At 43.4% G+C, this 24,714-nt stretch overlaps 1 protein-coding gene across 2 annotated transcripts in view; it reads left to right on the top strand.

Moving 5' to 3' along the window:
- iqca1 (IQ motif containing with AAA domain 1) overlaps positions 1 to 24,714 on the top strand; it is a 122,283-nt gene that overhangs the window by 91,994 nt on the left and 5,575 nt on the right. For both annotated transcript variants that reach the window (XM_055637682.1, XM_055637681.1), the window contains 5 exons: positions 2,097 to 2,192; positions 5,257 to 5,312; positions 7,991 to 8,073; positions 13,552 to 13,659; positions 16,047 to 16,246. In XM_055637682.1, coding sequence (XP_055493657.1) covers positions 2,097 to 2,192; positions 5,257 to 5,312; positions 7,991 to 8,073; positions 13,552 to 13,659; positions 16,047 to 16,246 — 543 coding nt within the window. The remainder of the gene's footprint in view (positions 1 to 2,096; positions 2,193 to 5,256; positions 5,313 to 7,990; positions 8,074 to 13,551; positions 13,660 to 16,046; positions 16,247 to 24,714) is intronic.

Genomic DNA, 24,714 nt, shown 5'->3' on the forward strand with positions numbered 1-24,714 from the left:
ACAGGGAAGTGACTGAAGTGTGCATAGCAAGCCTTTTGGGACCAGCAACCACTGTTCAATCAGCTCTAATATATTTCTGGATAAAACCAGGCAGGCCAAAGAGTTACAATTTTCAGGTAGACAAAACTGCTGGAGAAACTCAGCAGGTGAGGCAGCATCTATGGAGCGAAGGAAATAGGCAATGGTTCGGGCCAAAACCCTTCTTCAGACAGTCTGAAGAAAGGTTTCGTCAGAAGAAGAGTTTCGACCCGAAACGTTGCCTATTTCCTTCGCTCCATGGATGCTGCCGCACCCGCTGAGTTTCTCCAGCATTTTTGTCTACCTTCGATTTTCCAGCATCTTCAGTTCCTTCTTTAACAGTTGCAATTCAGAATTGGGGCAAGACCAACTTTGATATTATAAGACAGCAGCTTGCTATATTTGATTGGAGTAGGCTATTTGCAGTGTAAGGAACATCTGGAAGGTGGGATGCATGCCTTGAACTATTGTCATCACACTTTTAAAGGCATCTAACGAAGCTTGGACGATGAGAGAAATGGAGGCATTGATCAGGATGGCGCATGGGACTGAAAGGGGTTACCAAAGGGTAGTGGGTGTCTGAAACAAGCTGCCAGAGGAGGTAGTTGAGGCTGGGACTATCCCAACGTTTTAGAAAACAGTTAGACAGGCACATTGATAGGACAGGTTAGGAGGGATATGGACCAAGCACAGGCAGGTGGGGCGAGTGTAGCTGGGACATGTTGGCTCGAGTGGGCAAGTTTGGCCGAAGGGCCTGTTTCCACACTGTATCACTCTATGACTCTAAACGTTTCTTCAGTTATATAAAGAGTTAAAGAGAGGCAAGAGTGGACATTAGATTGCTGGATAATGACGCCTGAGTCATCTTGATTAGTAGGGCTGGATGTTACAATCCCTAAGGTTCTTCACCACAACTGACACCTGGTATTCTTGGGGGTGACCACTAGGTGATTTTGCTACCAATCAGACACATCTTCAGTTGTGTACCTCAACGTCACTGGGTGTTTCGGCTTTTTATCACAAGACACCCTCAGTCGAGGCAGGCCCACCACAGGGTGATCAGCCCTGGGCGTGTGTCTTATGGTTAGCCCCTACATGGTCACGTGGCAGCCCAGACAGCATCTTTTCTCTTCAGCCACAGCCAGTGACTGCTCCATTCTGCTTTTTTCCTTCCATCTTCCTCTCTACAGCTGACTGTGGCTGGTTGGGCTCTGGACTTGTGTCCGTTGGTGGATAATTAGTAATGGGGAACAAAGAAATGGTGGACGAATTGAATACATTTTTTATGTCAATCTTCACAGTAGAAGACACCAGCAAAGTGCCAGAAATTCAAGAGAGTCAACGGCCAGAAGTTAGTGGAGTTTCTCTGACTAAGGAAAAGTGCTGAGGAAGTTGTTAGGGCTGAAGGTGGATAAGTCACCTGGATCAGACGGACTGCACCCCAGGGTTCTGAAAGAGGTGGCTCTAGAGATTGTGTCAGTATTAGTGGTGATATTTCAAGAATCGCTGGAGTCGGGAGTCGTTCCAGAGGACTGGAAAATTGTAAATATTACTCTGCTGTTCAGGAAGGGAGTGTGGTTAGCCTGACCAGCAGTTGGTAAGATTTATGAGTCCATTATTAAGGATGAGGATTCTGAGTACTCAGTGATAAACTCTGGTGAGCAGATCATTGGTTTTTGATGTTGGGTCTCCCCATTTTTCATTTTCTATAGTCAATTTAAAGGATTTTAATTAAAAATTGAATTAAATATTTTTCTTATCACTATATTTTACCATTATTTTTTGTTTAAGATTTGAGACATTTCCACTTGCCATTTCATTGTATATTCACATTTATGTATGTACTGAAAATTAAATCTTGACTGTTTAAGAAGGAACTGCAGATGCTGGAAAATCGAAGGTAAACAAAAATGCTGGAGAAACTCAGCAGGTGAGGCAGCATCTATAGACACTGAAGAAACGTTGCCTATTTCCTTCGCTCTATAGATGCTGCCTCCCCCGCTGAGTGTCTCCAGCATGAAATCTTGACTGGTTATTTGCTTGATTGGACTGATTTTGATTCATTTCACATGTTGCAGGTGGACAAACTCATGAGACAGGAGCTGAAGAACTTAAAGATAGCAGTGGACAGGGATAAAAGTACAAAGAAGAAAGGAAAGAAAGATGGGAAGAAGGTAAGTGGACTGAAATATTGTGGTGCAGAACAAACAGTGCCGGAATATGTGCTTTGACATGGCATGTCTTCACCGACCATGATGCCAATTTAATTAGTTTGGCTGCATTTCGAATGCAGATCTGTTTGCCCCATTACAGAAATGATTTACCAGAATGCTATATATCGATTAAAACATTTCAGCTACAAGGAGAAGTTGGATAAACCTGGGCACAAAGTAACTTAGAAAGAACAGGCTGCATCTCCGGAGAAAGGTTGGCACAGTGGCGCAGCGGTAGAGTTGCTGCCTTACATCCCCACTATATTCTGCATTCCGAGTACAAGACGCATCTACTCTCTGATACCGGCCTTTCAAGCAACGAGTTGCTGCCTCTAACAAAATCATGAGGGGAATAGATCGGGTAGATGCACAGTCTCTCTTGCCCAGAGTAGGGGAATTGAGGACCAGAGGACATGGGTTCAAGGTGAAGGGGAAAAGATTTAATAGGAATACGAGGGGTAATTTTTTTCCGATAAAGGGTGGTGGGTATATGGAAAAAACTGCCAGCAGAGGTAGTTGGGGCTGGGACTATACCATTATTTAAGAAACAGACAGGTACATGGATAGGACAGGTTTGGAGGGTTATGGACCAAGCGCAGGCAAGTGGGACTAGTGTAGCTGGGACATTGTTGGCCGATGTGGGCGAGTTGGGCCGAAGAGCCTGTTTCCACAATGTATCACTCTATAACAGGAGAAGAACAAATCAAGAGAAACAGATGCTACAATGATGATGAATTAAAAATTATGAAGCCTTTAAATAACACAAAGGATGAATTTTGATATATTTTTAATCAAGATTTTTATCTTGTTTCTATTATAACAATTTCAAATGTACACAAATTGGGCGGCCATGGTGGCGGAGTGGTAGAGTTGCTGCCTTAAGGGGCTGTCCCACCGCAGCGACCTAATTGGCGAGTTTAGAAGAGTTCAGGAGAGGTTGAAAAAGTGTCATGTTGAAGACCTCCTTCGACTATGTAGAAGACCAGCTTCGACTAGATTCGGGAAAATTGGACACCGAATAGTGGAGAGTGAAGACGACCTCCTTCGACCTCCATTCGACTACATTGAAGACTATCTACGATTGCATTCGACTACCTTCGATTGCCTTCGACTACTCTCGATTTACTACGAATAACATTCCGACCGACTACGACCTACTTCGACTAAAGCTATGAATAAAAAAATACCGATTTTTTTTTTTCCATGGCGATCTTTTTTTACTCGCGGGCATTTTTCAGCATGTTGAAAAATACGGCACGACCTAGCTGAGGCCTCGAGTACGCAGGGACTACTCTCGAGCATGACGAAGAGTTACAAAGACCTCCTAGAACCTTGTGTCGACCATGCTGCGAGTATGAGTCTGTCCCCACGGCCGGGGTGGGGGGTGAATCACCCCCTGTGTGGGTCGGGGTCCGATGGCGGTGCATCTCAGTCAGTGACTCTGGGTGGGCGGAGGGACCAGCCTGTCCCAGACCTCTGCTCCACCCGGCGCTGCCGACACACGGCCCGTCACAGTGCAGCCGCACAGGAGAGACGAGGTGGAGGGCGGCCATGGCCATGGGAGAGTGGGGGCTGTCCCGAGGGATGCGCTCCTTCGGCCGCTTCTAACTTGGTGCTCGGGTTCAGATTGCCCAGTCACTTATGGCTTGTGTGGGAAAATGACCCCCAACCCTCCCGTCTCCACCAGCCAGTGATGTGATGGACGCGGGGGTCTGGACCAATCACTGACAAGTCCCGCCCCGGCGACGTCATGTCCGTTATTTGTATTTTCGGCTGAGTGGCATTTCGGTGAGTTCGCATTTAGGTGTCTCACCCTTTCGGTTAGTTGGCATTTCGACTTAGTTTCCATTCAATTATTTGGCTTCCACTTCTTTGCTTCGGCTTCTTGTCCTTCGACGCCATGCCCGCGCACGCAAAAAAGTAACGATGATAAATGAAACGGGCCATTGTTAGCTGTGTCCTAGGTGAGAACAAGCACAGACAATGAGACTCAATAAGACGACTTTGAAGCGGGGACGACGGGTGGAGAAATAGAGGGAAAGCACGTGTTATGCATCTGTCCCACTTAGTAAATTTTGTAGGTGTCTACAGGCGACTAGGATGTCGCCTGTATGGTCGTGAGTAGTCCCCTTAGTCGCCCAAAGAATCGTAGCGTTTTTCTGGTCGCCGCTGGATTTTGAAATGTTCAAAGCTTTTCAGCGACAGTTGGCTTGACGCCAATGAGTGTAGCTTGACTTCTCTTGACGTAGGTGCTGTCGTAAGTTGTCGCCAGGATGACGTAGGTTGTCGCCGGTGGTGACTTCGGTGAATTCCATTGGCGACCACCTACGTCAACCTACGTCAACAGGCGACAGGTATATTGGTAGCAAAATTAACCATGTTCCCGAATGTAAGAATAATTTATACATGTAATACATGATATACACCAGTTAATTAACCATGTATAAATGTATATCATGTATTACATGTATAAATCGTTCTTACATTCCGGCACATGGTTAATTAGCTGGTGGCATTATTTTCCTGTCCTAACGGCCTTTGTTTTGGCCGGTGATTACATCCATTCCATCCCTCCCTCGCAAAGATGCGGGGTTTCAATTTGAGCGCGCTTGTTTGAATAGATGCAAGCAGCATGTACAGATTCTCTCCTGGGCACGCGATACACAAAGCCGATGAAATGAGACAACTGTCACACCAAAGATAGACACAAAACGCTGGAGACACCCGCTGAGTTTCTCCAGCATTTTTGTCTATCTTCATAAGGTCATGTGATAGGAGCAGAATTAGGCCATTCGGCCCATCAAGGCTACTCCGCCATTCAATCATGGTTGATCTCTCCCTCCTAACCCCATTCTCCTGCCTTCTAATACTAACCCATACTAATTAAAAATTTGATTACATTGATTTATGACATTAAATAAGAAATTAATCAAGAATAGATCACTTTGCTCATTTGAAGCCAAAGTTATTTGATGAGAACAATTTAAAATTTTGAGAGTTTATTCTTTTTCTGGTTTTTCTGCAGAAAAAAGCCAAGAAAGGAAAGAAGAAGAAGAAAGGAAAAGATTTGACTGCTAACAGGTAGCGTTCGAATGAAACCTTGCCTTGTCAAGAAAAATTCCACAAGCAGAAAAGTGACGTTAATCTCAAACATACAATTTCAAAGTTAAAAAATTCCAGATACAAAAATGCAGTTATAGTCTTAGAGCTTTACATACAGCAAGGAAACGGGCCCCTTATTCCACCTTGTCCATACAATCCATTCTGAGCTAGTTCCATCTACAGTATCTACATTTGTCCATATCTATCTAAATTTTTCCTGTCCTGTCTTTTGAAAAATGTAATTGTATTAGCTTCTAAAGATTCCTTTGGCAGCTCGTTGCATAGAAACATAGAAAATAGGTGCAGGAGGAGGCCATTCGACCCTTCGAGTCAGCACCGCCATTCATTGTGATCATGGCTGATCATCCCCTGTCAATAACCCGTGCCTGCTTTCTCAACACATCCCTTGATTCCACTAGCCCCTAGAGCTCTATCTAACCCTCTCTTAAATCCATCCAGTGATTTAGCCTCCACTGCCCTCTGTGGCAGGGAATTCCACAAATTCACAACCCTCTGGGTGAAAACGTTTTTTCCCACCTTAGTCTTAAATGGCCTCCCCTTTATTCTAAGACTGTGGCCCCTGGTTCTGGATGCGCCCAACATTGAGAACATTTTTCCTGCATCTAGCTTGTCCAGTCCTTTTATAATTTTACATGTTTCTATTAGATCCCCCTCATCCTTATAAATTCCAGTGAATACAAGCCAAGTCTTTTCAATCTCTCCTCATATGACAGTCCCGCCATCCCAGGGATCAATCTCGTGAACCTACGCTGCACTGCCTCAATCACAAGGATGTCCTTCCTCAAATTAGGAGACCAAAACTGTACACAATACTCCAGATGTGGTCTCACCAGAGCCCTATTCAACTGCAGAAGAACCTCTTTACTCCGATACTGAAATCCTCTTCTTATGAAGGCCAATATTCCATTAGCTTTCTTCACTGCCTGCTGTACCTGCACGCCAACTTTCAGTGACTGGTGTACAAGGACACCCAGGTCTCGCTGTACCTCCCCCTTACCTAACCTAATCCCATTGAGATAATAATCTGCCCCCTTGTTTTTGCCGCCATAGTGGATAATCAGATATAGAGTATCTGCTGATTGAAATTATTGCTCCTGAGGTCCCTCTTAAATCTCTTCCTTCTCATCTTAAGCCAATGCCCTCTAGTTTTAGAGTCCTCTGCCCTGGAAAAAACACTGTGAGCACTTACTTTATGCATGCCCCTCAATAAGGGTCACCCCCAGTCTCCTACGCTCCAAAGAAAAAAAGTCTATCCAGTCTCTTCTTGTAAGCCAAGTCTGCAAGATCAGATAACATGCTGATGAATGTATATACCAAGAACTGAAGATGCTTGTTTTTACAAAAAAAGACACAAAGTGCTGGAGTAACTTAGCCGGTCGGACAGCATCTATTGAGAACATGCATAAGTGACGTTTCGAGTCGGGAACCTTCTCTAGATTTATTTTTGGGGGGGGGGAGAAGAAAGCTGGAAAAGAGGAGGGGCAGGACAGAGACTGGCAGGTAATAGGTTGACGCAAGTGAGGGGTGCTTTTGATAGACAGTTGGCGGACAAACGCCAGAGATGAAACGCAGAAGGTGTGAGAGAAAAGGATTGAAGAGTTACGAATTGTGAAGCTAGAGGTAGGAATGTAGATGGAAGGAGAGGAGAGGGGAGGAATAGGTGCGAGGCAGCTGGGCAGAGGAGAGAGGAGATGGAAAGGGCAGGGAAGAAGGGAGAGGTGGAGGGTTTTGTAGTTGCCTAGAAGTGGAGAATTCCATGATCATACCTTTGGGGTGTAAGCTCCCCAAACGGAACACGAGGCATTGTTCCACCAGTCTGGGTGCGACCTCACTCCGCCAATGGAGGAGGCCCAGGACTGAAAGGTCAGTGAGGGAATGGGAGGAAGAGCTAAAATGCTTAGCAACCTGGTGATCCAGCAGGCCTTGGCAGAACTCTTGCAAGTGCTGCATGAAACCCTCGCCAAGTCCACGTTTGGTCTCGCCGGCACGGGCGGCCACATTGGGAACACCAGATGCAGTAGATGAGGTTAGACAAAGTACACGTGAACCTCTGTCTCACCTGGAAGGACTGCTGGGGTCCCTGGATGGAGGTGAGGGAGGAGGTTTAGGGACAGGTTGTAGGTTCATTGGTGCTGCAATACTTAAAGGCATTGTTTGGTCCATTACACTAAAACATCATGCAACGTCTTTCTCACCTGTTAAGTCAAACCCCTGTCCCACAGTACGTTCATTCCAAGAGCCCTCCCGAGTTTGCCCTGATTTGAACTCGGAGATTTACGGTAATGGCCATTCATCGGTATGTTGAAAAATCTTCACGAGCCTTCCCGTGCTTACCTGCCATTAGTGAGTCTTCCCGAGTACCTGCCGTTAGCGTTAAGAGCCACAAAGAGACGTCCCTGAGCTCCGACGTACCCGCTACGTTCATTCACCGTGCCTACCACGAGTTTGATTTTTTTTAAACTCGGGAAAGCTCATGGAATGAACTCGTACCGTGGGGCAGAGATATTCGCCTATTTTACTTTCATAAAATAATTATAATATAAAGAATAGCAAATTAGAGACAATTTATGGACAAAGGGATTGGAATTATAACCTAGATGTGTACATGCACTAACGTTGACGTTCAACTCCTGCAGGACAATTGATTCCCTCTTTGAGGAACTAGTCAACGAAGGTCTGCTAATACAGCCCAAGAATATCCAACTTTCTGACTTTAAGGGTAAGAAGAAGTTTCTATTTTTTACAAAAGGGTTTTGTAAATGATAAGTTTAAGGAGAACAGGTAACCTTTCATTTAAAGTTAAAGTCAGCTTTTAGAAGGCATTATATAATTATATAATGAGGAAGAAGTGTCTCGACCCGAAACGTCGCCTATCTCCTTCTCCTAGATGCTGCCTCTCCTGCTGAGTTTCTCCAGCATTTTTGTCTACCCATATCATTATCTCATGTAACATTTTATGAATGACCCGCACTAGAGGAATGGGTTGCACCTGAACTCTAGGGGTTTAAACTAAATTGCGGGGGGGGGGGGGGGGGGGGGGGGGATATGCAAGTGCCAGTTGAGAAATTGGGGCAATTACTACACTGAAAGAGAGCAAGATTAGCAGGCGGGCAGGCAAAGAGAGAGGGAATATTGGTGGTTTAAATTATTTATTTCAATGATAGAGGCTTAACAAATATGGTGGACAAAATCAGCACGTTGATTGCCTTGTCGAACTGGAATATTATAGCCTTACAGAAACATGGCTGAAAGGAGCACATGACTGTGTGGGAAGGAACTGCAGATGTTGGTTTACACCGAAGATGGACACAAAATGTTGGAGTAACTCAGCAGGAAAGGTAGCATCCCTAGATAGGTGACATTTCAGGTCATAGAAATCTAGAAATATAGAAAATAGGTGCAGGAGTAGGCCATTTGGCCCTTCGAGCCTGCACCGCCATTCAATATGATCATGGCTGATCATCCAACTCAGTATCCCATACCTGCCTTCTCTCCATACCCCCTGATCCCTTTAGCCACAAGGGCCACTTCTGACTACCTCTTAAACATAGTCAATGAACTGGCCTCAACTACCTTCTGTGGCAGAGAATTCCTCAGATTCATCACTCTCTGGGTAAAAAATGATTTTCTCATCTCAGTCCTAAAAGACATCCCTCTTATCCTTAAACTGTGACCCCTTGTTCTGGACTTCCCCAACATCGGGAATAATCTTCCTGTATCTAGCCTGTCCAACCCCTTAAGAATTGTGTACGTTTCTATAAGATCCCCCTCAATCTTCTAAATTGTAGCGTGTACAAGCCGAGTCTATCCAGTCTTTCTTCATATGAAAGTCCTGCCATCCCAGGAATCAGTCTGGTGAACCTTCTCTGTACTCCCTCTATAGCAAGAATGTCTTTCCTCAGATTAGGAGACCAAAACTGTGCGCAATCCTCCAGGTGTGGTCTCACCAAGACCCTGTACAACCGCAGTAGAACCTCCCTGCTCATACTCAAATCCTTTTGTTATGAATGCTAACATACCATTCGCTTTCTTCACTGCCTGCTGCACCTGCATGCCTACTTTCAATGACTGGTGTACCGTGACACCCGGGTCTCGTTGCATCTCCCCTTTTCCTAATCGGCCACCATTCAGATAATAGTCTACTTTCCTGTTTTTCCCAACAAAGTGGATAACCTAACATTAATCCACATTATACTGCATCTGCCATGCATTTGCCCACTCACCCAACCTATCCAAGTCACCTTGCAGCCTCCTAGCATCCTCCTCACAGCTAACACTGCCCCTCAGCTTTGTGTCAACCGCAAACTAGGAGATGTTGCATTCAATTCCCTCATCCAGATCATTAATATATATTGTAAATAGCTGGGGTCCCAGAACTGAGCCTTGCGGTACCCCACTAGTCACTGCCTGCCATTCTGAAAAGGACCCGTTTACTCCTACTCTTTGCTTCCTGTCTGCCAGCCAGTTCTCTACATCAATACTGAACCCCCAATACCGTGTGCTTTAAGTTTGCAAACTTAAAGTCCAGATATAACACATCCACTGGTTCTCCCTTATCCACTATACTAGTTACATCCTCGAAAAATTCTATAAGATTCGTCAGACATGATTTACCTTTCGTAAATCCATGCTGACTTTGTCCAATGAATTCACCACTTTCCAAATGTGCTGCTATCCCATTTTAATAACTGACTCCAGCATTTTCCCCACTAGCGATGTTAGACTAACTGGTCTATAATTCCCCGTTTTTTCTCTCCCTCCCTTTTTAAAAAGTGGGGTTACATTAGCTACCCTCCAATCCTCAGGAACTACTCCAGAATCTAAAGAGTTTTGAAAAATTATCACTAATGCAACCACTATTTCTGCGGCTACTTCCTTAAGTACTCTGGGATGCAACTTATCTGGCCCTGGGGATTTATCGGCCTTTAATCCATTCAATTTACCTGACACCACTTCCCGGCTAACCTGGATTTCACTCAGTTCCTCCATCTCATTTAACCCCCGGTCCCTTGCTATTTCCGGCAGATTATTTATGTCTTCCTTAGTGAAAACAGAACCAAAGTAGTTATTCAATTGGTCTGCCATGTCCTTGTTCCCCATGATCAATTTGCCTGTTTCTGACTGCTAGGGACCTACATTTGTTTTAACTAATCTTTTCCTCTTCACATATCTATGAAACTTTTGCAGTCAGTTTTTATGTTCCCTGCCGGTTTTCTTTCATAATCTATTTTCCCTTTCCTAATTAATCCCTTCGTCCTCCTCTGCTGGACTGAATTTCTCCCAGTCCCCTGGTAGGCTGCTTTTTCTGGCTAATTTGTATGCTTCATCTTTTGTTTTGATACTATCCCTGATTTCCCTTGTTATGCATGGATGTACTACCTTTCCTTATTTATTCTTTTGCCAAACTGGGATGAACAAAGCAGGTCGAGACCCTGCTTCTGACTTCCTCAGTCTGAAGAAGGGGCTCGACCCGAAACGTCACCCATTCCTTCTTTCCAGAGATGTTGCCTTTCCCGCTGAGTTACTCTAGCATTTTATGTCTATCTTAGGAGTACATGACTGGTAGATAAATGATCCATGGCATAGAGAGAGCTGCATTTCATAGAGGAGAGGTTGTGTTTCTGATCAGGGAGCTCATAACCGCTCAGAGATTATATTCTTGGATATATTTACGGGTAGAACTTGGAAACAGGAAGGCAATGATCACTTTTATTGTCATGTGTTGTAGGCCACCCTATAGTCAGCATGAATCAGTGGAGCTGATGTGCAGGGAGATTGCAGTTAGCTATAGAAATAATAGGGTAGTATTAGTAGCAATGTTACAAAATTTTGAGATTTAAAAAATCAAGTCTGCAATTTATCCCATCAGATAAAGCATAACAATAAGTTTAATTTGACACCTAATTCACTTTCATATCTCAAGCAATAAAAATGTTATGGCCATTTTCATACTCGGAAATTAGCATCTTGTTCCCTATTGACATAACAAAAAAGCTGTGATCATGGACAGTCAAAAGCCTATAACCTTCTTAAAAATTAAGAGAACTGAATGAAATTTTCAGTTATCATAGATTGAACCATTCTGAAACAAATATAAAATAATCTTACTTGGATGACCTGAAATTAAAGCATATAATTAGTCAGTTACCCAATTGTAGCTAATTTCAAACTTCAATTACTAGATCTAAACATCTATCCATTTCTTAATAAATGATTAACATTTTTAAATAGCCTAAGTGTCCAAATAATATTCACAAATAATTCACAATAAAACATGATTTTTAAATCTCATTTACATCAATTTATAGGCCAAATGGAAGGAATTTAGTGTTCAATTGCTGTAAATTAAAGTCCATTTTAAATCGGCTTTCTAGGGGGTTCCTGTGGAACGCGCTGGTTTAGAACGTTCACATTGCGCTGGATTTGGCCCTCAAATGCCCAGAAAAATACTGCGGGATATAAAGAGCCCAAAATGAGCTACTCGCTATAGAAAACTTTATATACAGGGTTCTTAAGAAGCCCCTTTTAATGTAAAAATAAGGTACATACCTTTAATTGTTTGCTTTATAAAACCCTGGGGCTGCGAGAGGTCGCGGGTTTAGAGAGTGATTTTTAAACTACTATAACTATTATACAAGGCCATAAAAACAAATAATACCTTTTGCGACGGGGTCTTTCAGCGATTTTCCGTTAATGATTTACTAGGCTGAACATTTTCGATTGCAACAGCCTAGTAAAAATCGCGTTTTAAACCCGCCCCCTCTAAACAGCGCCAAAATCACACACACGGCCTGGGGCAGATTCTCATCGACGATTCAGGTAGGTTTTGTAACATACCTAGTATTAGTGGGAGATTTCAACTTCCCTGACATTGACTGGATCTCCCATAGTTTAAAGGCCTTGGAAGGGGTGGAATTTGTTAACTGTGTCCAAAAGTTTTAAAGTAGTTATGGAGAAAGATAGGACTGGTCCATAGTAATGTCTTCATTGGGGTAAGGCCAATTTCGGAGGCATTAAGCAAAACTTGCAGAGGTCAATTAGGAAAGTCTGTTTGCAGGTTTGAGGATGGCTGGTAAATGGGAGGATTTCAAAAGTGAGATATTAAAAGCACAAGGGCTGCATGTACCTATCAGGCTGAAGGTCAAAGCTGGCAAGTTCAGATAACTCTGAATAACAAAAGATATTGAGGCTGTGGCAGGAAAAAGGAGGCATATGTCAGGTTGATGCAGTTGGGATCAAGCGACAGGTGGACGCCACGGGAACTACACCTCCCTACCCCCCTTGCAGGACCTATACACCAGGAGGTGCAGATCCAGAGCTTGCAGGATCATGGAGAACCCCTACCACCCAGCAACAGACTGTTCTAGCTGCTGAGGTCAGGCAAGCGCCTCCTCTGTCACGCAGCAAAAACAGGGAGACTGAGACAGAATTTCTTCCCTCAGGCCATCAGGACTGTAAACTCTGATCTCACCAGGGTGTAAAGACGGTTGTGTCGTCATTTTTTAAAATGCAAATACTGGTTCTGTTCTGTTCAATTCACTGTACATCTTGTATGTGTATGTGACAAATAAACTTGACTTGACTTAAGAAGGCAAATTAGAAGGGCAAAAAGATGTAATGAAATTAACATGCAAGGCAAGTTTAAGGAAACTCTGAGATATTCTGCGGGTCTATTAAGAGTAAAAATGTGGTTAGGGAAATAATCAATTCCCTTATAGATCAGAAACAAGGAACTGTAGAAGCTCCTTTGCCAAAATTGACATAAAGTGCTGGAGTAACACCGCAAATCAGGCAGAATCTCTGGAGAACACGGATAGGCGATGATGGAGTCTGAAGAAGGGATCCAACCCAAAACATCACCAATCCATGTTCTCCAGAAAGGATGCTTGACCCTCCAGCACTTTGTGTCCGTTATCCCTTAAAGATCAGGGCGGTACCATGGAGCACCGATAGAGTCGCTGTCTTACAGCACCAGAAACCCTGGTTCGACCCAGACTATGGGCACTGCCTGTATGGAGTTTGTACGTTGTCCTTGTGACCGCATGGATTTTCTCAGCGTCCTCCAGTTTCCGTATAATGATCTCACAGCATTTCCAAACAACTCAAGGAATGCATGATGCTCTCATGACAAGCTGAAGAGTTGATTTCTTTCACCTAATTTTGAGGATTAATTGCTTAGTTCTTGTTTCCTGTATAGGTGAATACAACTACCTGGGGACCACACTCCGGCAAACAGATATCGAACCAATGCCTTCTCTCTCGGATGTGAAGCAACTGATCACATTGTATGGGATTCTTCCCTTGGGTAAGAGGCTGATAACAAGACCTTGATGTGGTTTAATTCTTAAATATGGAAACATAGAAACATAGAAAATAGGTGCAGGAGTAGGCCATTCGGCCCTTCGAGCCTGCACCGCCATTCAATATGATCATGGCTGATCACACAACTCAGTATCCTGTACCTGCCTTCTCTCCATATCCCCTGATCCCTCTAACCACAAGGGCCACATCAAACACCCTCTTAAATATAGCCAATGAACTGGCCTCAACTGCTTTTTCTGGCTAATTGTATGCTTCATCTTTTATTTTGATATTATCCCTGATTTCCCTTGTTATCCACGGATGCACTACCTTCCCTGAACTATTCTTTTGCCAAACTGGGATGAACAATTGTTGTAGTTCATCCATGCGGTCTTTAAATGCCTTCCATTGCATATCCACTGTCAACCCTTTAAGAATCAATTGTCAGTCTATCTTGGCCAATTCACGTCTCACACCCTCAAAGTTACCTTTCTTTAAGTTCAGGACCCTTGTTTCTGAATTATCTATGTCACTCTCCATCCTAATGAAGAACTCAACCATATTATGGTCACTCTTGCCCAAGGGGCCACGCACAACAAGACTGCTAACTAACCCTTCCTCATTACTCAATACCCAGTCTAGAATAGCCTGCTCTCTTGTTGGTCCCTCTACATGTTGGTTTAGAAAACTATCTCGCATACATTCCAAGAAATCCTCTTCCTCAGCGCCCCAGCCAATTTGATTCACCCAATCTATATGTAGATTGAAGTCACCAATTATAACTGTTTTACCTTTGTTGCACGCATTTCTAATTTCCTGTTTGATGCCATCAGCATGTAGACAGGAGAGACTATTGTAGATGGTGAATCTCGGACAACATGGGCAAGTTGGGCCGAAGGGCCTGTTTCCGCCTGTATGACTCTCCATGAGTATTTGCACTGTGTCAACATGGAACTACATTTTAATTTGACAAATGCATACACGGTCACATTAGCACTGTTCAAATGACACAGATGAGTGTTTACTTATCTAATCTTAACCAACTAGGTCTTGCCAAATCAAAGTTTAGTTTAATTATCATGTGTACTGAGCTACAGTAAAAAAGCTTTTGTTGTATGCTAACCAGTCAGCGGAAAGCCAATAATGATTACAATCAAGCCTTTCACAGTGTACAGATAGATTCATGATAAAGGGACTAATGTGAACGATGTGAAGCCCAAGATAAAGCCAGTAAAGTCCGATCAAAGATAGTCCGAGGGTCACCAGTGTGGTAGATAGTAGTTCACGACTGCTCTCTAGTTGGGGTAGGATTGTTCAGTTGCCTGATAACCGCTGGGAAGAAACTGTTTCATTGAATCTGGAGGTGTGTGTTTTCATACTTCTCCAATTTCTTTGGCATTAAGGACCTGTCCCACTATACGAGTTTATCCAAGAGCTCTCCCAAGTTTAAAAAAAAATCGAACTCGTGTTAAGTACGTAGCAGGTACGTCGGAGCTCGGGACATCTCTTAGCGGCTCGTAACGCTAACGGCAGGTACTCGGGAAAAGCGGTAAGCTCGTGAGGTTTTTTCAACATGTTGAAAAATGTCCGCAAGAGCCCCGAGTACCTACGAGCGGCTATTACCGTAATTCTCCAGATTCGAATCGGGGGAGTCTGGGGAGAACTCTTGAATTATTTCGTACAGTGCGCCAGGCCCTTTAGTAGAACTGAAATATCAATTATTTCCTCAGAACTAGCTTCACAAACCAATCTTCCCTTTGTGAATCTAGATATAATATTATTTCCTTAAAAGAGGAGTCCAAACTCTGACATTGAAATCCCCACTCTTATTGATAAGAGTTCCCCAACCGGGCCAATTGTATTTGCTGTGTAGGAAGGAACTGCAGATGCTGGTTTACACTGAAGATAGACACAAAATGCTGGAGTAACAGCCGGACAGGCAACATCTCTGGAGAGAAGGAATGGGTGACATTTCGGGTTGAGACCTTTCTTCAGACTGGGGGTCTCGAACCGTAACGTCACCCATTCCTTCTCTCCTGAGATGCTGCCTGTCCCGCTGAGTTACTCCAGCTTTTTGTGTTTGCCATGGTGTTCTACACCCTCTGCCAGAGGAGATTATATTTATCTACCCAATTTCTTTATTATTCTAAACGTCTCAATTAGATTACAATTTCTTCATTTGTCCAGATTTTACTGTTAAAAAAGAACAATTTAATGGCTGGAACAGCACTGAACGTCACGCTGAACGTATTTCTACTGAGTACAGTTTCCCAGTTAACATCCTGAAAAAGGGTTTTGGCCCGAAATGTTGCCTATTTCCTTCACTCCATAGATGCTGCCGTACCTGCTGAGTTTCTCCAGCAATTTTGTCTATCCTGAATTATTTTGCAGGTTCCCAAGCTGTCCATGAGAAAGCCCCTTTGGTGAAGTCGTTGATGCTGGCCGGACCCTCTGGAGTTGGAAAAGAAATGTTGGTTCATGCTCTCTGCACCGAAACTGGAGCCAATCTTTTCAACTTGTCGTCACATAACATTGCAGGAAAATATCCAGGCAAGAGTGGTCTCCAAATGATGATCCATTTGGTTTTCAAGGTAGAGTTTCTGTTATATAGACCGTGGAACAGTTGATTCTGCAGAATATACAGCAGTTTGATCAAGTTATACACCACGGAAATGCAGGCTTCAGCCAAATTTTCCCATGCCAATCAAGCTGCTTAAATGAACTAATCTCGCCTGTCGGTTCCTGGCCCATATCAGTCCAAACCTTTTCTATGCATGTTACTGTCCAAATTTATTTTAAATGTCATTGTTCTACCCATCTCTACCACTTCATAGAAACATAGAAAATAGGTGCAGGAGGAGGCCATTTGGCCCTTCGAGCCAGCACCACCATTTATTGCGATCATGGCTGATCGTTCCCAATCAATAACCCGTGCCTGCCTTCTCCCCATATCCCTTAATTCCAATAGAAACTTCCTTTGGCAGTTAACTGCACGTAGATACCACCATTTGTGTAAAAATCGTGTTATGTACATATACAATTGTGTAGTTGCCCATCGGGTTCCTTACAAATCTTTCCCCATTCATCTTAAACCTATGCCTTCTTGTTTTAGACTCCCCTACCATGGGGTACAAAATGTTCTTTATCTATGCCCCTCATGATGTTATGTCCCTCTATAAAGCCACTCCTCAGCCTCCTAGGCTAGAGGGGCAAAAACACCAGCCTTTCTACTTACAGCTCAAACCTTCCAGACTCCGTAACATCCCGCAAATCATTTTTGCAGCCTTTCCATATCAATGGCACCTTTCAAATAGCAGAACAATTGGAACTGTACACAGTATGCCAAATGTGGCCTTAACAGCATCTTGAATAGCTGTAACACAACTTCCCATTCCAATTCCATCTTGTATCTCACTTCACAGAGAAGCGGCTTTTGCAGCCCCTCGTCTCATCAGAAACAACAATCCTGGGAATCTCACACCTTATAATACAAGCTCCCACATCATTTTGGTAACATTGGATCTAATATAGAACATGGAACAGTACAGCACACAAACACGCTCTCTCGCCCACAGTATCTGTGCCAAACATGGTGCTAAGTTAAGGGCTTGTCCCACTTTCACAAGTTATTCACAAATTCTCCCGAGTTTTCCCCTCAATTCAAACTCGCAGAATGTTCGTAACGAGTACGTAGGAGGTCGGAGGAGTCCGTAGATATATCGTAGCGGCTCGTTATGCCAGCCGTAGGTACTCGGGACATCAGGTAAGTCGGGACGATTTTTCCAGCCCGATAAAAAATGTCCACGTGTAATAAAATGGTCGGGATGTAAGAAATTACAACTTTTTACTCGTAAGGAGGGCATCAAAATAGTTGTGGGAATTCGTAGACATAACTCGTAGGAGTTCGTGAACATAGTCGTGGAAGGTCGTAGGAGTTCATAGATTACCACAATCTTGATTTTTTTTTTACGTCCTTTAAACTCGGCAGAGGTTTTGAATTAAGTCGTGAAAGTGGGACAGGCCCTTAATCTCCACAGCCTACATGTGGTCGATTCTGCCTGCATGTGGTCGACCTAAAGTTATTTATGACTTTAATTTTTCCTTGTGTCTGAATAACATTTTCACATCTGATGTCCTTCCATCCCACATGAGAAGCAACTGACAATGCTGGCTGATAATTCCAAAGATAACAGTCTGTACATCTCACCATTTTAGAGGGCATCTCTGCAAAGTGCCTGCAAGTAAAAAGAAAGTTCTAACATAGCCTGTATCCTAATTTCAAAAGACTATTTCCATCAGCAACTAGAAAGCATTTTGAAACTTTGAAGAAAATAAATGTTTGAATATACATCAGTGACATGTGGTTAAGTAAATAAATAAAGAATTTAAATCGCTGAGCTAAGAAAATATTCTCTTCCCAACCATAACAAAGGTTTGTCTAATCTGATTTCCTCTAGGAAATTCAGTGATTTTTCAAAATTTATGAGCAAAATCACAGGTATTTTATGATATTTAACCCATGACCTTTAAGATGAGACAAATTGTGCTCCAATTCGATCTGACCTGACTAATGCTGTCCAGGATTCCAACTCGAGCTTTGAATGGGCTAATTGGGGACTGCCACCAAGGTTTCGAGTTTCCTTCTGAACATTCTTCAGATCAACATCTGCATTTTTTTTTTTTTTTTTTTTAAATAAATTTTGGATAGCCACAACTGATCCATATGTTTCCTTCTGTTGGTTTGTCAAGTGGCAGGCTGCAAAAACATGATCTTGTCCCCAAGTCCTGGCTGCATCCTCATAAATTGTCTCTCCGCTCTTTCCAGCTTAATGTCATCTTACCTATAGCAGGCTGACTAAAATAGAACACAATACTCAAAGTGTGGCCTCACCAGCGTCCTGCAGCCATGTGACAGCTCATTTATTTATATCGAAGATATAAATAGATTAGATAAAATCTAATCACGCACACCCACCAGATTCAGGCACAGTTTCTTCCCAGATGTTATCAGGCAACTGAATTATCCTACCACATCCAGAGCAGTGCTGAACTACCATCTACCTCTGTTTAAGAAGGTACTGCAGATGCTGGAGAATCGAAGGTACGCAAAAAAGCTGGAGAAACTCAGCGGGTGCAGCAGCATCTATGGAGCGAAGGAAATAGGCAACGTTTCCTATTTCCTTCGCTCCATAGATGCTGCTGCACCCGCTGAGTTTCTCCAGCTTTTTTGCGTACCTACCATCTACCTCTGATGTCCCTCAGACTATCCTTGACCGGACTTTGCTGTCTTTACCTCACACTAAACGTTATTCCCTTATCATGTATCTATACACTGTACATGGATTGATTGGAATAATTTATTGTCTCTCTGCTGACTGGTTAGCATGCAACAAAAAGCTTTTCACTGTACCTCGATACACGTGACAATAAACTAAACTGAAACTGACATCCATCCAATTATAGGAAGTGACCCACATTTAAACCCACTTGGAATGTGTTATTGGGGGTGGTGTAGACAGATACAATAGTGGCATTTCAAGCCTTTTAGACAGGCATATGGATCTACAGGAAGTTGTGGGACATGGATCACTTGCAGGTGGAGGAGGTTAGTTTAAACTGGCCTCATATTTGGCATCATTTTGCACCAATGGGGCCTGTTCCTATGCTGTGTACTCTTCTATGTTCAAGAACAGGCCCTTTGGCCAACAATGTCTCCAGCAAAAATGATGCCAAAACCAACTCTTATCTACATGTGCATAATCCATATCCCTCTATTCCCTGTAAATCCATACCGTGCATTCAGAAAGTACTCAGACCACTTTTTCCACATTTTGTTACGTTACAGCCTTATTCTAAAATTGATTAATTTTATTTTTTTATCGTCAATCTACACACAATACCCCATAATAAAAAAGCAAAAACTGGTGTTTAGAAATTTTTGAAAAGTAATTAAAAAGAAATAACTGAAACATCACATGTACATAAGTATTCACTCTTCATCAGTCTGAAGAAGGGTCTCAACCTGAAAGGTCACCTACTTCCTTCGCTCCATAGATGCTACCTCACCCGCTGAGTTTCTCCAGTATTTTTGTCTACCTTTTTTGTCCAGCATCTGTAGTTCTTTCTTAAACAGACCCTTTACTCAGTACTTTGTTGAGGCTCCTTTGGCAGCGATTACAGCCTCAAGTCTTTTTGGATATGACACCACAACATTGGCGCACCTGTATTTGGGCATTTTCTCCCATTCTTTTCTGTAGATCCTCTCAAGCTCTGTCAGGTTGGATGGGGAATGTCCATGCACAGCTATTTTCAGGTCACTCCAGAGGTGTTCGATCGGGTTCAAGTCCGGGCTCTGGCTGGGCCACTCAAGGTCATTCACAGACTTGTCACAATGCCACTTCTGTGTTGTCTTGGCTGTGTGCTTAGGGTCGTTGTCCTGTTAGAAGGTGAATCTCTGATCCAGTCTGAGGTCCAGAATGCTCTGGAGCTGGATTTTATCAAGGATCTCTCTGTACTTTGCTCCGTTCATCTTTCCCTCGATCCTGACTAGTCTCCCAGTTCCTGCCGCTGAAAAACATCCCCACAGCATGATGCTGCCACCACCTTGCTTCACTGTAGGTATGGTATTGGCCAGGTGATGAGCAATGCCTGGTTTCCTCAAGATGTGACACTTGGCATTCAGGCCAAATAATTCAATCTTGGTTTCGCCAGACCAGAGAATCTTGTTTCTCATGGACTGAGAGTCCTTTAGGTGCTTATTGGCAAACTACAAGCGGGCTGTCATGTGCCTTTTACTGAGGAGTGCCTTCCATCTGGCCACTCTACCGTAAAGGCCTGATTGGTGGAGTGCTGCAGATATAGTTGTCAATTCCGGAAGGTTCTCCCATCTCCACAAAGGAATTCTGGAGCTCTGTCAGAGTGACCATCGGGTTCGAGAGTCAAGAGTGTTTTATTGTCATATGTCCCAGACTGATGGGACTGTAGGCTGATAAATCCCCAGGATCTGATGGTCTGCATCCCAGGGTACTTAAGGAAGTGGCTCTAGAAATCGTGGATGCATTGGTGTTTATTTTCCAATGTTCTATCGATTCGGGATCAGTTCCTGTGGATTGAAGGGTAGCTAATGTTATCCCACTTTTTAAGAAAGGCGGGAGAGAGAAAACAGGGAATTATGGACCACTTAGCCTGACATCGGTGGTGGGGAAGATCATAAAAGGTGAAATAGCGGCACATTTGGATAGCAGTAACAAGATCGGTCCGAGTCAGCATGGATTTACAAAGGGGAAATCAGTCTTGACTAATTTTCTAGTATTTTTTGAGGATGTAACTAGGAAAATGGACAAGGGAGAGCCAGTGAATGTAGTGTACCTGGACTTTCAAAAAGCATTTGATAAGGTACCACATAGAAGATTAATGGGCAAATTTAGGGCACATGGTATTGGGGTACAGTGCTGACATGGATAGAATATTGGTTAACGGACAGGAAACAAAGAGTAGGGATTAACAGGTCCCTTTCAAAATGGCAGGCAGTGACTAGTGGGGTACTGCAAGCCTTGCTGCTGGGACCGCAGCTATTAACAATATACATCAATGATGTAGATGAAGGGATTCAAAGTAATATTAGCAAATTTGCAGATGACACAAAGCTGTGTGGCAGTGTGAACTGTGAAGAGGATGCTATGAGAATGCAGGGTGACTTGGACAGGTTGGGTGAGTAGCCAGATGCATGGCAGATGCAGTTTAATATGGATAAATGTGAGGTTATCCACTTTTGTAGCAAAAAGAGGAAGGCAGATTATTATCTAAATGGTTTCAAGTTGGGAAAAGAGAAAGTACAACGGGATCTGGGGGTCCTTGTTAATTAGTCAATGAAAGTAAGTATGCAGGTGCAGTGGGCTGTGAAGAAAGCAAATGGCATGTTGGCCTTCATAACAAGAGGAATTGAGTATTCAAGCAACGAGGTCCTTCTGCAGTTGTACAGGGCCCTAGTGAATCCACACCTGGAGTATTGTGTGCAGTTTTGGTCCCTTAATTTGAGGAAGGACATTCTTGCTATTGAGGGAGTGCAGCGTAGGTTTACAAGGTTAATTCACAGAATGGCGGGACTGTCATATGCTGAGAAAATGGAGCTGCTGGGCTTGTATGCTCCGGAATTTAGAAGGATGAGAGAGAATCTTATTGAAACATCTAAGTTTAAAGGGTTGGACACACTAGCGTCAGGAAAATGTTCCCGATGTTGGGGGAGTCCAGAACCAGGGGCCACAGTTTAAGAAAAAGGGGTAAGCCATTCAGAACGGAGATGAGGAAACACTTTTTCACACAGAGTTGTGAGTATGGAAATCTCTGCCTCGGAGGGGAGGCCGGTTCTCTGGATACTTTCAAGAGAGAGCAAGATAGGGCTCTTAAAGATAGCGGAGTCAGGGGATATGGGGAGAAGGCAGGAACGGGGTACTGATTGGGGAAGATCAGCCATGATCACATTGAATGGCGGTGCTGGCTTGAAGTTACCGAGTGGCCTTTCCTGCACCTATTGTCTGTTGTCTGTTGTCTATAATGAAATTCTTACTTGCTTCAGCACAACAGAATATGTAAACGTAGTGCATAATTGGAGATGAAAAAAAGTTCAAAATGCACACATACTCAATAGTCTGTTACAGTTCAGAGCTTATTTGTTGTTGTGTTGAATAGCCTGATGACTGTAGGGAAGAAGCTGTTCCTGAACCTGGACGTTACAGTTTTCAGGCTCCTGGACCTTCTTCCCGATGGCAGTGGTGAGATGAGTATGTGGCCAGGATGGTGTGGGTCTTTGATGATGTTGGATGCCTTTTTGAGGCAGTGACTTAGATAGATCCCTTCAATGGTGGGGCGGTCAAAGCTGGTGATGGACTGGGCACTGGTCCCAACTTTTTGCAGTCTTTTCCGCTCCTGGACGTTCAAGTTGCCAAACCAGGCCACGATGCAACCAGTCAATATGCTCTCTATTGTGCACCTGTAGAAGTTCAGGAGAATCCTCTTGACATGCCGAATCTCCGTAATATGCTCAGAAGTAGAGTTGCCGATGTGCTCTCTTTATAATTGCATCAGTGTGCTGGGTCCAGGAAACATCTTCGGAAATATGCACGCCCCGGAATTTTAAGTTTTTGACCCTCTCCACCATTGTCCCATTGATGTGAACAGGATCTCCACAATCAGTTCCTTGGTTTTACTGATGTTGAGATGTTCTTGGTCACCTCCCTGACCAAGTCCCATCTCCCCCGATTGCTCCTTTTGGCCGGGAGGCCAGCTCTATGAAGTTTCCTGGTGGTTCCAAAGTGCTTCCATTTAAGAATGACAGAGGCCACTTTGCTCTTCAGGACCTGCAGTGCTGCAGAAATTGTTTCATACCCTTCCCCAGATCTGTGTCTTAACACAATCCTGTCTCGGACGCCTACGGACAATTCCTTCGTCTTCATGGCTTAGTTTTTGCTCTGAAATGCACCATCATCCGGTTTGACCTTATATAGACAGTTGTGTGCCTTTCCAAATCATGTACAATCAATTTAATTTACAACTGGTGGATTCCAATCAAGTTGTAGAAACATCTCAAGAATAATCAATGGAAACAGGATGCACCAAAGCTCAATTTTCAGTGTCATAGCAAAGGGTCTGAATACTTATGTAAGTAAATGTGATGTTTCAGTTATTTATTATTAATTACTTTGCAAAAATTTCTGGGGTATTGTGTGTGGATTGATGATAAAAAAAAATGAATTTAAGCCATTTTAAAATAAGGCTGTAATGTAACAAAATGTGAAAAAAGTGAAGGGGTCTGAATACTTTCTGAATGCACTGTATGCCTACACAAAAATCTATGGTATCTGCCTCAACCACCACCCCTGGCAGCATGTTCCAGGCTTTCACCACCCGCTCCGTACATCTCTTTTAAACTACGCCCCCCTCACCTTAAAGCTCTGCCCTCTCTTATTTGAATTTTCCATCTTGGGAATAAAGTTCTGACTGTCTGTGTTGTGTGTTGTTGGAGGATAGCATCTCAAAGCCCGGTGTCCTGAAAATCCTTCTGTGGACTGCTTCATCTTGATAGGGCCAACAGTTGTGTAAGCAGGCACACACTTGACCTCAACATTGTCAGAGTGATAGTGGTGGAAGGAGGAACATCGGGTGCTCTTTGTTGAGTTGTCAGCTTTCCAAATCTCCTTCAGCACCACTTAACTGAAAGTCCATTATGTCATAGAAAAACATAGAAACATAGAAATTAGGTGCAGGAGTAGGCCATTCGGCCCTTCGAGCCTGCACCGCCATTCAATATGATCATGGCTGATCATCCAACTCAGTATCCCGTACCTGCCTTCTCTCCATACCCCCTGATCCCCTTAGCCACAAGGGCCACATCTAACTCCCTCTTAAATATAGCCAATGAACTGGCCTCAACTACCCTCTGTGGCAGAGAGTTCCAGAGATTCACCACTCTCTGTGTGAAAAAAGTTCTTCTCATCTCGGTTGTAAAGGATTTCCCCCTTATCCTTAAGCTGTGACCCCTTGTCCTGGACTTCCCCAACATCGGGAGCAATGTTCCTGCATCTAGCCTGTCCAACCCCTTAAGAATGTCAAAGTGTTTATGCTTGCGTGTAACTAATCAGGTTTCAAAAACTAGACTGAGAACATGCCAAAGTGAAGGCTGTTCTTGATGGAATGCAATTATTAAACAAATCAAACCCCACATTAACAAAAAAAATCACAATTCAACCAACATTACTGTGTGTTGTTATAAATGTAATGCCTTCTAGACAGGACAGATTTGCATTCTTTCTGGTCTATATCAGTCTGAGTGCAGGATTTGTTTTCCTTGTGTGGTTGTATGATCAGGAAGTTGGAAGGGAATCATTTGCCACAAAGTACAGCTGGCATCAGCGTTTTACATTCCGATGTCAGGTGCAACAAGCTTGGAATCTCAACACTTTTTGTACTTTGGCCAGAGTGTGTGGAAACAAAAACACATTTGAGAACCTCACAATCAGGAGACAGACTATTTCTCACTGTAAAGGGTAGTGGGTAGATGGAA

The sequence above is a fragment of the Leucoraja erinacea genome, chromosome 7 (genome assembly GCF_028641065.1).
Source record: "Leucoraja erinacea ecotype New England chromosome 7, Leri_hhj_1, whole genome shotgun sequence".
NCBI lineage: Eukaryota > Metazoa > Chordata > Chondrichthyes > Rajiformes > Rajidae > Leucoraja > Leucoraja erinaceus.